The sequence below is a fragment of the Porites lutea genome, chromosome 5 (genome assembly GCF_958299795.1).
Source record: "Porites lutea chromosome 5, jaPorLute2.1, whole genome shotgun sequence".
NCBI classification, from domain to species: Eukaryota; Metazoa; Cnidaria; class Anthozoa; order Scleractinia; family Poritidae; genus Porites; species Porites lutea.
In genome coordinates, this window is record NC_133205.1 from 4,565,442 (window position 1) to 4,580,596 (window position 15,155).

The 15,155-nt window shown below is 40.6% G+C and overlaps 1 protein-coding gene across 1 annotated transcript; it reads left to right on the forward strand.

Moving 5' to 3' along the window:
• The first annotated feature begins 391 nt into the window (after positions 1-391).
• On the forward strand, positions 392-14,525 carry LOC140938872 (liver carboxylesterase 1-like). Its single transcript, XM_073388398.1, has 7 exons — positions 392-1,332; positions 4,670-4,849; positions 7,034-7,188; positions 9,189-9,290; positions 10,239-10,689; positions 11,942-12,162; positions 13,494-14,525. Exons 1-7 carry the CDS (start codon positions 743-745, stop codon positions 13,619-13,621), a joined length of 1,827 nt encoding a protein of 608 aa, XP_073244499.1. The 5' UTR covers positions 392-742; the 3' UTR covers positions 13,622-14,525.
• The last annotated feature ends 630 nt before the right edge of the window (positions 14,526-15,155 follow it).

Genomic DNA, 15,155 nt, shown 5'->3' on the forward strand with positions numbered 1-15,155 from the left:
AAATTTGTGTGAATAAATATATTTATTATATGGAGGAGAGTGTTTTACTGGGAACTAAACCACTCGTAGATTCCATACGCCACTTCATCCGGGACCCGAGTGGCGTATTTTCCGTATGTCACCTTTGTGAGTGTCGTATCGTTCAATGACGTCACGATTCCCGCCTTTTGCTTTTGTTGAATTGGTTTCTCCATATAATAAAAAGAACATTACACGGTGGCTCGAAGATATGAATTTTATGTTCTCGTGGCAAGAACAATATCTCACGAGTGAGCGAAGCGAACGAGTGAGATATTGTTCTTGCCACTCGAACATAAAATTCATATCTTCGAGCCACCGTGTAATATCCTCTATATATTTTTGTTTTATTCCGGCTTTTGTTTACTTCATCATTGCCTTGCCGTAAGGATCAGTTTGCCGTTTCATATTTTTCTACAAGGTATATTCCCTCTGGGTAGTGGGAAATACCTTGAAAAATGCCTTCCTTTAAAGCGTAGCTGTAATGGCAACCTTGTATTTAGTTAAATTGCTTTCAAAGAGCACTTTAGATAGCCTAAATTATGTCGTTTGCTGCATGCCCCTGTGTAAAATCATGCACCTCCTTGAAGCATGAAACATAGAGGAAGGAGCGTTGCGTGACGACCCCAAAACTAATTCGGTATGAACTTGGGTTACCTGTGGACAGTCACATGGAAAGAACTGCTGGCGGATCAGCTCTTGTACCACTTACCAAAGCGAAAATATGATTGAGGTCATGTATTCGTTTACTGTATTACCCTTAATGTTCATGACCTTCGTTGTTTCGCGATCTCATTCTACGACCGCTCCTATTGTAACGACAACTTATGGCCCAGTCAGCGGGTCTGTAACTAAACTCCCGACAAACAAGACTGTTAAAAGCTATTTGGGAATCCCGTTTGCAAAGGCGAAGCGTTTCGAGTATCCCGTTCCACCGGACAAGTGGACTTCAACTCTGCACGCAAACGCAACACGCAGTGTCTGTCCTCAGTCTGTGACTTTCTTGTCTCAACACTTACGCCCTCTCTTTGACGAAGACTGTCTACGGCTCAGTGTTTACATTCCCGAAAACGCGAGCAGCAGTTCTGGTCTTGCAGTGATGCTGTGGATTCACGGTGGAGGGTTTAATGGAGGCGACATTATACTTTATGATGGTTCTCTGTTGGCGACCGAAGGAAACGTTATTGTCGTAGCAGCAGCGTATCGCTTGGGCGTCCTTGGATTTCTGAGCTCGAATAGTGGCGATCTCACAGGCAACTACGGAATGATGGATCAAATAGAGGCCATGAGATGGGTCAATAAAAACATCGCAAGGTAATGTATCGGTCAAATCGAAGCTTCAACATCCCTTCCGGGCAACACCCCGGGATTTTGACTTGTTTGAACATTTTTTTCAAAATTCCCCCTATCCGAGCCAAAATGTCGTTCAAATGCCCCACACTAGGGTCCATTCAGGTGATCAAATGCCCCCACCTCGGGGACAGTTAGGGACGGACCATTAGAAATAACCGGAGGGAGGGTGAAAAATTTTGGGTGCATGAATTTTTTTAAAAGCCCACTTGTCTGCAGGAATATTTTCCTAGGGCATATGACTTATTGTTTTTAGGTATCACCGCTTGCAGGATTTTTTTTTTAGACAAGTTTACCTTGCAGGAATTGTTTTGGGGGAATTGTCACCCCACCTCCGGTTATTTCCTATGGTTCGTCCCTTAAAGACTTTCTATATTATCCATTATGTAGGAACTCTTGAAGCCGCTTCTGCAGACAGGTTACAATAGACAGTAAAGTTTTTATTCCAATTTATTCTGGACTGCTTTATAAAAAGAAACCCAATATTAAACATACATTACATGTGGTTGACATATTTTATCACGAATCGTTAAACCTAACCTCAATAATCTTGTCCTTAATTGTGCAAAGTATTTGCACAATTATCATTTCACAGGCACACGAATAACAGAAGGACGGCAGAAACGCCTTCAGTTGTCGAACAAAATCTTTATAAATACAGCAAGTAATTTGCATAATTTCAATATAACAAAAAATGAGAAACACTGTAGGCGTATTTACCACGAACAAAACTCGTGCAAAGCGGCGGAAATCGCTGCTTCAAGGTCACTGAATATGCTCAGCTTTTCTTCGTGTGTCATGCAACGTAGAAAGTGTCCTATATAAAAAAAATCCCAGCTACTGAGATTATTACTTTCCATACATGTGATATTCATGACCATTTCACCGATATGCATCATCGCTCAACTTATTAATAAACATACATGCAGCAGGTCAAAGTTATTGACCTCTGTTGGGCTCTTTATTGTTGTATTGAATCGCGGGTATTTATTCAAAGCCTGAATCAAATATTAAAAATATTATAATTTGAATACCTTGAAATACGGCACAAAGCTTGTTTAAGCCCTTTCCTCGTGACCAATTGGCCACAAATGCACCATCTTTTCAACGAAGACCCTCTAACACCGCGTCCGCCATGATAATTCGCCACGTGCAAAGCGCTCAGAGATTTCACATGAAATCGAGGCTACGGTTTGAATTCCCCACCTCCTTCGCATGGGGATCAAATCCCCCACCCCCTGGAAGACTCTGATAATCATTCCCTCCTCCCCGGGACGGCAAGGGTGTCAAATTCCCGGGGTATGCCCGGGGGGGATGTTAAAGCTTCAATTTGACCGATACACCAGTTAAGCTTACGTTGGTTTGGTTTGAGTGTTTGATATTATCGCAATCCTAGTTCTCTCAGAATATTTATGGCAACTGTTAGTTCTAGCTGGTTTTTATACTTCTTCTGTGTGTTATAAAAAGGGTACACTTTTACTCAATGTTTTTTGTCAATTTTCTTTTGTTAAGAGAATTATGGGACGCAGTTTGCGCCCACTAAAAGAAGAATAATTGTCTGAAAAAGGAGTTGGATTAAAGACCGCACCTTCATCAATTCACAGCGCTAGGACGTGCAAAGAATAAAGCGTTGTTTTTATAACGGTTTGAGGACGTTCTTTGAACCGCTTGGAAAAGTATAGCCGAAATCTTATTTTTTGCTTTGCTCAGAGCACTGAGTAGAAAAGCACTTAGGAGTGCTATAATAAAATTCCTTCACGTTACGATCCGATCAAAAGTGAAACGGTTTTCCTGCTCGACCCGCAAAATACACACGCCTGCCTTGTCTGCACAATACATCTGAACTGTAAATTGATCATGTGTTATAGTAGTTAAGATGAGCAAGCAGAAAACGTTCACACAACCCGATGTTTTACTTGACGATATTAAAAAGCGCTTCGTGGCGTAACTTTCCCCTCGGTCATCGTCATCTACTACTTATCCTGAAGGACTTTGCATCCTCGACTGCACAGCGGAAACGACCTTTGTCAAGTACCTAGACTTTCTCAAAGTCGTTCGCTTGGTTTTCTGGTCTGGTGTGGTAGGACCCGGCACGAACGACTTTTATCCCTTGCAGCGCGCCAAATTTAATTTCGCTCGCTCGCGCTCCGCGCTCGTACGATCGCGCTTCGCGCTCACAGTCGCGCTACGCGCTCAAAAGCTCGACTTGTGAGCAAGTCTATCAAGTACCCAACGTCCAACTCAGTGACCCAGTTAAAATAGCATCGCCTCAGAGCAAAAAACCTCTTTCCTCCCCCCTAATATTATAAACTGTCACGTCGAAAATTAAACTACTATGAACAGACTGTTCAGTGTGGTTTCGGCAGCAACACCTAGGACAAAAGGCTATTGTTTTGAGGAATTTGATCTGGCTCAATAGACCATTTCTTGATACGATTTAACTAGAGATAAAAAAATTTATGGGCAACAGTCTAGTTTATAGTACAGCTCCCAGCTCTCCGGGGTAGGGGGAAGCCTTGGGGCCTCTTTCTTCCCCCCAGAATGTCCCCCCCCCCCCTTTCCAGAGAGCTTGCTGGCTAGCCTGCGGAGCAAGCGCTTCTATGCCGTTTCGGAGCAAAGAACGAGGAACTAGAATCAAAGACTACGCGAAAACGTTTCAATTTTGCCAGGCAGGCTAGACGCCTTTCCGCCTGAAGACACGATGCACTGTTTAAACTAATTCTCAATTTTCTCCGATATTTTAGTTTTCAGATATTCTTCGAAATCAGCCCCTAAAAGAAGCCAACCGAGAAACTTTATATTAGTCCTTCAATTATCCGCCGGATGACCGTCCCTTTTTTTTGTTTGGCCATCGAAGATTCTTTTAGTGAGGTTTATTTTGTTATGCCAATCTCGTTTGTGTAATGTCAGATTGACAGGTTTCTAGTGTAAAAACGGAATACAAATGTTTGAATTACGTGATGTCAGTCATGGTTTGACACCCCTACAGAACCGAGTGTATGCAGATATTGCTAGGGAGATATTGGCGCAACGCTTTCTCCTAGATAAACTTTCTTTTCGCTTTGCCTGAACAGAAAAGTTCGGCATGGACGAAAATGAGGTGAAAACAAAGGGTTTCTATCTCAAAGACGTCTTATACGGCAAGAGAAAAAAGAAAGCGCATCTTGAAGGGGGGTTAAGCATCAGTTAGGAGGGTAGAGTATGGGGGATTTGACACGAGGAGTGAAGTAATTTCACCGGTAAGGAATAAAAATACTATAAACCAAGTTTAATTTATCTTTAAACTTTATATATATTTTAGTTTTGGCGGCGACCCCAATAAAGTGACCATATTTGGTGAGTCGGCAGGTGGAATAAGCGCTGGATTGTTGATGTTGTCGCCGCTGACTAATGGTTTGTACCAGAATGCAATCTTGCAGAGTGGAACAGCAACAGCCTTCTTTTCTTATTTAGAAAGACACGAGGCTGACTCGGTGGCCAGGTAGAGTATAAAAAATTTCGTGAAAATCTGAAATCTGGTAGGGAGAGGGAATCTTAGGGCGTTGGCCGGGATATGTGAATTTGACTAAAGTTTTTTTAGAGGTTGTGATTAAACGAAGTCTAGTTCCAGAGACGTCTGCATATTTTCAATCGATTCTTTGAAACGTCGTCAAGTCCACGCGCGACTTCCAAAGCAAACAATGCAATGAGACATCACTGTTTACAAACATCGTTTTTTAGAATCATTTGTTTTAAGAACCAGTGCACTTCTGGTTAGTACATTGAAATCAATAGATGATTTCAGCGTGAGAATCGCTATTGTCATGTCGACTGTTAAATTCTCCTTTTACAAAACTGAATAAAATTTTGCGGACCACTCCGGAAAACAACTTCCGATAAATTTCAGGTGTTTATTTGGTCTAAAAGTAATTTTGGTGAAATTCAGATATTCAAGGGCTTCAATAGGCGTTTCCCTCTCTGCTACTAGGCCCCTTTAATATTATTTTCTCTTAGTTGCGTGCGTTTGTGAGCCTTCCGACTGCTTAGTTAAAAATCTAAAGCTGGTTAAAACGTAGAAATTAAAACAAAACTTTCCTTTGCTTCATCTTCGATTTAAAAAAATGTTTTCTGGAATGTAAAGCTGAACTGGTAAAATACAACAACGCGCTATGAGAAAACGCTTGCGACAACAGATTGAAATGCGCGTTCGTGTCGATGCATGGTTCACAAACTGCTTTCTAAGTACGAGAGTGAGACGTTATTACACTCATGCTCGCTTTCTTTAAATACCTGCTTGAAAAAAAATAGAAGAAGAAAAAGACAATAGAGACCTTTAGCATCAGGTAAACCGCAAGCCGCAGACCGCAAACCGCAGTTACGCGTTTGCAGTTTCGCGTTGTCGAGATTTCAAACTTTAGCAAAGCGTTCAGTTCAGTTTAGTTCAGTTCATTTTTATTTAGCCAAAATACAATACAATACAATAATACATATAGGAATTGTAAGGTTGCAAGGGAGCCCAGAAGAAACCAGAAGGCTTTATGAAGCCTGGGCTCCCCAGTCTAAAAGAGATAAGCAAAATAAAATGATATTCGCAGAGTGATACGTTAAAAATAGGAACCAAACAGGGACTGAGTTAAGTTATGAATTCAGAAACAAAATAGAAAAAAAAAAATTAACTCTGGATTGGAACAGAATACTTTCCTTTGTTAGTACGGCAGGAAGGAATATAAAATTGATTTGAACTACGCGTTCATTGTTTAGGGCCGCCATGTTGTTTTCATCAAGTCGAAGTGCATCACTTTAATCGCCCAAAACTCAGCAATAATTCATTGATTCGAGATCAAAAATCCAACAAACACATCGCAAACGGATACACAAGGCTAGTTCATACCTTTAAACGCGAGGCTGTACAACTTTTTGTGGCAAAAAACCTTGCCGTAAATCACTTACCGCTGGAAGCCCTTCCTGCGGTTCAAACGTGAACTGCAAACTGCAAACGTGACCGCAAGGCCGTGGTCACGTGACATTTTGCGGTTTGCGGTTTGCCGTTTCCCACGAAAAACCTGATGCTAAAGGTCCCTATTGACTCAATCCTAACCGCGCGAGAAAAAAATGGAAATCTTGCCTGCCTTGCTTAAGCAATTTTGGTAAAAAGACGCTTTTTACGGTTTTTCAGTTTACTAGAAAAGTAGTATAAAGTATAGACTTTCTCAAAGTCCTTCGCTTCTAATTTCCGGTTCCGGTAGTTGGCTCCCGCTCTCGCTCGCTTTTTGCCGCAGAAGACATAAAAAAATCTACCGCTCGCGCCTCGCGCTCGTGAAAAAAATTTGAGCTCTACTTGTAGGCAAGTCTATATAAAGCAGAAAGAACCTTTAGAGGACATCGACTCAATCCTACATCGAGGTAAAAAATTGAAATTTCACCTCACCCGACTCACCAGTGTTGTAGCCTGTGTTGCAGATGTAATTTAACCTCGGTAAGTTTCGTCTGTCAGTGTGGCATAGGCTACAATTTTGTTAGTCCAATACTTTTCTCTTGCCCTTAACGAGTGACACTTAAAACAGTTTTTCTGTTTACTGGAAAAGACGCCTAAGGCGATGAAAACCTTCTTGGTAACACTTACCTTTAATTTAAAACGTTTTTCAATTAATCGAGTTTCTTTGACTATTAATTAAATCTTTTTCAGGAGCTTTTCACAGTTAGTGGGATGTGACTTTTCCTCCCTTAAACAGTGCTTGAAGGAGAAATCAGTCGATGAGATTCTAAAGGCCCAGCTTAAAGTCCGTCCCAAGGAAAATGTTCTGCCCCTTGGACCTGTAATGGATGGATACTTTTTGCCTGGTATGAAAACAACCTGAGAGGAAATAATGGGTCACAGAGGGAAAAGCCCAGTCTAGCCCTTAAGATAATGGGCGCGATCCATTCAACCAAAATTCAGACCGGTCCGACCGGGAAAAGTGGACCACCTCAAAAGGTGGACCAGTTTTTTCGAAACTTTTCCGGTTGGACCGAACCGATCCATTGAGTTTTGGACCGAAATTTCCGGAAATTTTGGTCGAATGGATCGCGCCCAATATCACCAAAGTTATTTTTTAGCCAATTAAAGGCTTGCAGTTAATCGGAAGTTGGTTTCCCGTGAGGTTCGTAATTAGCAATTATTCTTTGAAATCGAGGTTAACTAGGCTGGAGGCGGCGGGGTAAATATTCCTAAAGCCACTATTCACCAGATTGAAAAGAATAATTGTTTTAGTATATACACACGAAGTGATCTCAACAAAATCAGAGAGGAAACCATTAAAAAGTACGATTTGATCGACGTAGTTTAGTAAATAGATCTTTGCAGAATTTTCAAACATAGCAGTTCACAAGTTCATCACTTCGCAAACAACAGCGAAATGGCTTAAATGGAACTGTTTAAAGTTTGAATTGTTTCCTCACCTGAGAGGAAAAGTAGGGCTTTTTCTGTTAATTCGCCAAGTTTATAGCCAAGAGGGTCTGTTGTGTCGTTCTTCGCATGAAGTGCTGACAAAAATGGCGGCTCGGTTGCTCGAGGTAAGAAGTCGTCTTCCTGTACCATTCTTCTTCCTATTTACTTGAAACGTAGGATTTTGCAAACATTTGCTTTCAAATTTGTTTGTCATAAATAAACTTCGATTTTTGGGCCCAATTTTCTTGTGAGGAAACGCTGAGTACTTCACGAAACGGTTTCTTCTACGCGAATAAACGGGAGTTGTAAATAATCCATCGAGCAAAAAAAAACTCAGCTGCAGTAAATGGAAAACGCGGTTTTGAATCCTTCCAAGTCTTTTCTTGCCTTAAAAAAATTCAACCCTGGGATTTTGTTGACTTCTAAAAGATCGTTCTCTAAAAAAAATGGGAAAAACACCGAGCTCACACATTATCCACTCGCTAGGAGGTGGATATTGTTGAATACTCCGAGATAGCGAACCAATCAGATTGCTTAAATCACCAAGATCATTGAGTGTATATACTAATTACTTCTATCAAGTGTTGCCAAGAGGGAATTCAACAGTATCCATTACAATATTCAGCTGCATTAATTGTTTTCTCTGAAGCAGTAGCCCGTGGACTTGATGACGTTTTAAACCCATCGATTGAAATGTGCGGACTTCTTAGGGATGAGACTTTGATTACAAGCCCTAAAAAAACTCTAGTAAAATACGCATATCCCGCCCCAAGATTCCCCCTCTGTCCCATTATTTTCTCTTGACCAAACCCAACCCCCCGCAGGGGATTGCGGGACCTGACTTCATCACATCTCCCAGACAAAATTGTTAAAAAATGCTATAGGATACTCCTGGCGACGTTGAAGTTTTAAATGGATATGGGTACTGCAATTTTTATCTCATTGAACTGACTATTTTAGTGCTTACTATCCCAAGAACGACTCGTTGTTTTGATAAAAGAGCAAAATTCTTGTTATATGTGTCTGCGGTCTTGAGTTATTCTGAAAATTCGAACCTATCGCAATAGTTTTAAAGACACTGGGCATATTTCCTTCTTCAGGCCTAAATGTTTGTTATTAATACTAAAACATTTTGAATTGTTGCATGTTTTATACAAAAACGTGCGATAACTTGCATTTTTTCTCAACAAGAATCGTGTCTTTTGTGAAGTCATATCACGTAACCCATAGTAACCGTCTGACACCAAAATTTGCCAGAATGTGTCTTTCTGTATGGAATAAGAGAATAGCTACAGGAGAGAAAAGAATTCTCACCACTCCTACACAGACCACGCTTGTATGTTACAAAAGTGCACTCAGGGAATGCTCATTCATCATCATCATCATTATCATCATCATTTTTATTTAATTCTAGATTCTCCTCCAAAGCTCTTACAAGCTGGAAAGTTCAACGCTACCAATGTCATTGTCGGGGTAACTCGGGACGATGGTGGCGTTTTCGTCATACCGATGCCAGGTAAAAGTCCTACTCACTTATCCCACGATTAGTATGTGTAATCAAATGGTGACGAGTGAAATTGGGGAATAATTTCACGCGCGTTTTGTCCAAATCCTAATAATTTCCCGAGCCTTTAGGTGAGGGAAATTATTAGGATTTGGACAAAACGCAAGTGAAATTATTCCCTAATTTCACGAGTATACCATTTGATTACCTATTAATATCATGGGTGACGAATTACGTTAGCAATCTTGGATTTTTGACATGTTTATCCTGGATCGTATCGATCGAGAACTTCACTCTCTCAAATGTTTAGACCTTAAATTTGGCTTATAAAGTTCAGAATTTTTCAGACTATTTCGGCAAAATACCTGCTAGAATCGTTCTTGATGTTCTCTTGTATGTTCAGGTTTTCTAAAGCGTCTTTTTGTGCCCTGACATCTTCATTAACGGCATTTTAAAACTTCGTCGCCATCTTGACACTGAGACGTACGGAAGGTTGCCATGGCAATTTTGTAATTTCACATGTGAAATTACAAATTAACGCTGAAATTTCGCGCCAAAATTAAGGAGTAATTCGTCACCTATGATATTATTGGTCAAATAATAGACGGAAATAAATCAGCTTCTAGCCTGAACTGTTAGAGGCCTTGTGATCGAGAGGTTAACATTTCTGTGGGGTAGGCTTCGAACATTACCGTCACGTAGTTTCCATAGAGGGTCCGGGCACTCAAAAGATGGATGGCGCTATCAACACTACACATCAAAATTTTCGGTTTTATAACCGGCTGAATTATTCAACAGTAAATAGTGGATCGCCTTCATAAACACTTGAGTTAGCAGTAAGCTTGTGTCAGGAAGGGCTTCAGGCCCTAACCACAAAATTCCTAAGCTTAATTTACACAAACTTATTAGCATATATTTCTCAGTATTATTTCAAACATTCGAAATATTTTTGTATTTAAGGTATCACTAAAGGTCTCAACATTTCACACGGCATTTCAAGGGCACTCTTCAAGAAAGAGATAAAGAACAGACTTTGGACCCGGCATCAAACCGAGAGAATCACAGACTTGCTTATTTATGAATACACAAACTGGTCGAACGTCAGCAACCCCTATGTGCTACGCGAGCAGCTCGTCCATCTCTTTACAGACTCGTTCTTCAAAGCTCCCGCTGTGGAGTCAGCAGAGTTTTTTGTGAAGAAGCAAGTTCCAACGTACTTTTACCAACTAGAGATAGCTCCCAAGTTTGTACTTGGTATACCTATACCAGAAGATAACGGAATATATCATGGGGCAGATATTTTTTACACGTTTGGCTTTCCTCTTGTGACGCAGAAAAATCAAACAAGTGAAATTCAAGTAAGATTTGCTAAGAGCTTTATGACGCTGTGGAGTAATTTTGCCAAGACTGGGTAAGTAGAAATTTTAGCACTTTACTTGGCTTCCGTTTCAGGCCAAGTGATAGAAAACTTGTTTTCTTGAATGACGTGAATTGGTACTTTCCAGGAGCTTCCAATTCATATCCGCCTCCTCAGTTACCGATACTGCCCTTTAAGACTACCCTGACCCCTTTACCTTAATATTGATTACTTGAGTTGGATACTAATATCGTTTACGGGATACCCGCCCTCTTTTAAGCGGTCAATTTTTATAAGACCTGAGGGTTCGCACGCACCTTCAAAGTCCTTGAAAATTGCAGTCGATGCTGTAAAATCCTTTGATTTTCAATTTTCAATGTTACGCAAAAACCAACATTTCTAAATTTCAATTCGATCCAGAATCCTCGAACGTTTAATACATGAGCCCCTGGCTCGGGAGATTGGGCAACCACTCCTCACGTTATCGAGCTTAAATAAAAAATTGATTGTTACCTTTATAGTTTAAGTGGATTCCACAGAAAAAGGAGCAAACACAGAAAGACCTTGGGATAAAATTACTCGTGTTGTGGAAGAACTAAAAATATATAGACTCAAGGCTCTTTTTTGCACTAAATGGAGTCCTTGACAAATGGAAAATGTGTCCTTGAAAGTCCTTGAATTTTTTGTTCCAAAAAAGGGTACGAACCCTGTAAGACGCTCACTTTCTTCGGGGGCCACAACACATAACAATAGATCACGAGTAGTTCCTGATTCTCTCCTCGTGTCAACTTCATCTCGCCTGCGAACAGACTCCCAGGGGCACAATGAGGTATGCCCCTTCTCGTTCGACCTTCTTGGCTGTCCTACACGCCACGAGAGCCTGTTAATAGGCCAACCTTCCTCGCGCGTCGCAGTTTTCACGTGCGCTTACGTTTTTTGCTGGATCTATTGTCCCTGAGGAAATACTAGGATAATGCTTGGACTACTCCTAGCCAAGCTTAACAGAAGTTTGATTGTAATTTGAATGAATGGAATTGCGTCCCAGAAGGCAATTTGACACGACACTAACCCTGATTTCATGTGGAGTCTCAATTTGGCCAATATCTCTTCAAGGAAGAGTAGTGTTACAGTTTATAATTTCGTGCTAGGCTTAATCCAATACGTTAGGCTTCTGTAAGAAGAACCCATAGGCAAAGGTCTTGGCATAGTTATAGGTCACTGGCGTGACTTCGTTATAAACTAAACCAAACCATCTAAGAATCTTGATATAGTCAAGATGGTAAAACATATTGTTTTATATTGCTAGAAATCCCAATTCTCCGACACCTTTGGAGACAACGTGGCCGCAGTACACAGCTGGGCGAGAGGAATATATTGGCCTGGGCGCGAACTTGACAGTTAGGTCCAAAATGCGTCCAGAAAAGATGGCGCTGTGGAATGAGTTTCTACCAGATCAGTTAGTGGAAGAGCAAACCACAGAAAGCCCCAAGCCGACCACAACTGAGGCAATATCTGATGATAAGAAAGGTGAGGATTTAATTTGGATTCTTTAAATGTCATGATATACATGTAGAGCGTAGAGAATCGGTTAGTTTATATATGCACGTGAAAACGGGGAGAACCAATACATTTTAAGAAAAGAGGTATTTAATAAGATAGGCATGACCACGTATATTCTGTACACTGTTACATCTTTTGACAGCTGTTACAGCGAAACGTTTACCATAATACCGTTCTCAAGCATTGGCTTGCGAGTCATACTCGAAGACGCAAACCACTTGTGGGCATAATAATCAATACACGAGAAAACGGTTATAATCAATGACTGAGGCTATAATTTTCAACTTCCCTCAGTTTAAATGGTCGCGTCACGGGGCGGTGAGCTTTAGGTCTTTTCTCTGAAACTGAAAACATACCTTTCAAGACCATAATTTTTGTAACTATTGTTTGTAAGTAGGACTTTCTGGAATTTTGTATATTTAAGAAACGGTCCAGATAAGAACGATAGCAACAACGGCAACGAACATGTTGGAATGCAAAAAAGGTGCCAACTTTTCTTTTGTCTGTACTTACTTCTGATTGGCTTAAACAGCAAAAATTAACAAAATTTCATAAAGCAGTACATATATTCATCCTTACTTTCCAACCATCTTCCATATAACAAAATCTGGTCTCAGATTGAACAACAGAGAAATCCTATGTGAAGAACATGTAAAATTGTAAACTTTTCTTGGCTATTGTTTTCAACTCTTGTGATTGGTCAAAATCTTTTAACACAAAAAAACACCCTTTGAAAGTGGAGTGCAAATGCATTTTATTGCGTAAACGGCCTTGATGTAGGTTTATGCATTCTCTGTGTAAAAATGAGAACTTTCCTATGTGTGGAAAGCACCGTTGCCGCATAACAAAAGAAATTGCTATCCACCTTACCCGGATCATTACTTAATATTTACTTAATTTTTGTTTATTTATTTTTTCTTAATTTTTGGTTGGGGGTTACGCGCATATTATCTGTGGATATCAGGTGAAACCCTCAAAACAAGTATTTATCTATCTATCTATTAGGCCATACTAGATATCTCTTTTGCCCGCACGAAAACCATATCGGATAGGGCTTCTGTGCACACATAAGAACGGTGATTTCGGCGGGATTTCTGTAACGGAGCGAAGCTGCGCAGGGCCGAAAGAAACTTGAATGAATTGAATGATTTTGCTCCTTTTTGCTAATTTCTAGTGTTTTGGAGTAATTGTCATAGGGGGCGTCTAATAAAATGTGCACAGCACAGAGAGGGCGTTTATTAGATAAGGGGCGTTTATTGGGTCATTTACGGTAGTTGACTGTCTTTTCTCCAATTTAGATAAACTGGTGATGATACTCGCCATCTTAACAGGAGTATTTGGTGCTGTAGGTGTAATCTTACTCGTTGTTCTTATCGTCACATGCCGCAAACTGCCAAGACGTTGGCGAAAGGAGCTGGAACTTTAAACATACCGGAAGATTGTGGCAAGAATCTAACCCCGCAAACGAACTTGGAACTTGGAGGACCATGGCTCTTATCTTTCTGCAAGAGATCACTTTCAGACTCGACAGACGGCCTGTAATATTCGAAAGGTTTAGAATGCGCAGAGGTGGTGGCACATGGAGGCTCGACCGTAGTTGTATTGTCTAACCGTGTTAGTAATTTTTAGCATCGTTTCCTTTTAGCGCTATTGCCCTGTCTTCAGGGGCACCCAACGGCAATTTTCGGGAAAATATCTGTTCGGAAGACGATTTGAGATCTAGAATTTTCGGAGCATTTGTTGTAAAATTTCTTGCTTGCCTGCCTCTCCTAGGATTTTCGAACATTTACAAAATGGTATAATTACCCATTTTTAACGGATTTTGACCCCAAAAAAGGCCACCTAGAATTTTCGCGAGCCTTTTCCTGGCTGAAGTTTTCGAGAAGGTAAGTTTTTATCCCTATAATTTTCGGATCACTAGACTTTCAGCTAAGAAATCCGAACAGATGAAAAGTTTTTAGGGGATAAAAATATGCCTATATCTACTGTTTGAATACTAAACTACGTTGAACAATACTATGTTAAGTGGTTTTGAACTATATCCTCGTTGGGTGCCCCTGTGTCTTATTAACAGTGTTCCTTGAAATAATATTATAATAGTTATTTGGCTTTTAAGATTCATAGATGAAATACATGTAATACAAACCTTAAGCAAGCATCTCAAATAAACTATCACGTTGCGTCAAACTGTTAGACGGGTACCTATTAAACGTTAGCAGGACATGTACCCCCTGTATCACGATGTCACACTTGCAGACTGCATACGCACATTTTTCTTGCTATTTGTTGTACCCTGGTTCCCTTGTGGTTAATCCATTTTGATTTAGCTTATACTGTAAATGCTGTATGAAGTGTGCAAATGTGAGACGTCGTCCCTTATTGAGGTGAAGCTATACAGTAAGCTACATTCAGTCATAGACTGCCTATTTTTTAGGAACGCTTTGATTATGCGTTAAAGACTTGTTTCAAACATCGTGCTACTGCCGTGCTAAGCTGGCTCGACTGTAGCTCGACTGTGGCTCGACTGCAGCACGACACAAGCACGACTTGGTTTCAGACGTCGAATTTATTACAGTCGAATAGAACGGCTGTTGCCGAAAGTAATTCACAAAACTGTGGAAACAGTTTAGCAAACTTTTAAATGTATTCTATTGTATTTATAATTTATGAATTGAGTTCAACACAGCGGTAGCACGACGTTTGAAACCAAGTCGAGCTACTGCCGTGTAGCACGGCAAGGCTTGCCTTGCTACACGGCTTGGTAGTACGACTTGGTTTCAAACGGCTCGCTACTGTGAGTTCTGCATGGCAGTAGCACGACGCTTGAAACGGGCCTCAGACTAGAACCCTCGCAAAGCTGTAAAGGGTCAGCAGTAAGAATGAAGGAAAACAGGTCAAAGGGAAAAATAAGATTAAAAAGCAAAGACTAAACAGAAAAAAAACGGTACAAAGAAACAGAA

Bases quoted from the DNA above. Each gene is read 5' to 3' on its own strand.
- LOC140938872 (XM_073388398.1), top strand. From the start codon at position 743: ATGATTGAGGTCATGTATTCGTTTACTGTATTACCCTTAATGTTCATG. The intron at 4,850-7,033 runs GTAGAGTATAAA...AATCTTTTTCAG, and splicing joins GAGGCTGACTCGGTGGCCAG to GAGCTTTTCACAGTTAGTGG. The intron at 10,690-11,941 runs GTAAGTAGAAAT...TTATATTGCTAG, and splicing joins AGTAATTTTGCCAAGACTGG to AAATCCCAATTCTCCGACAC.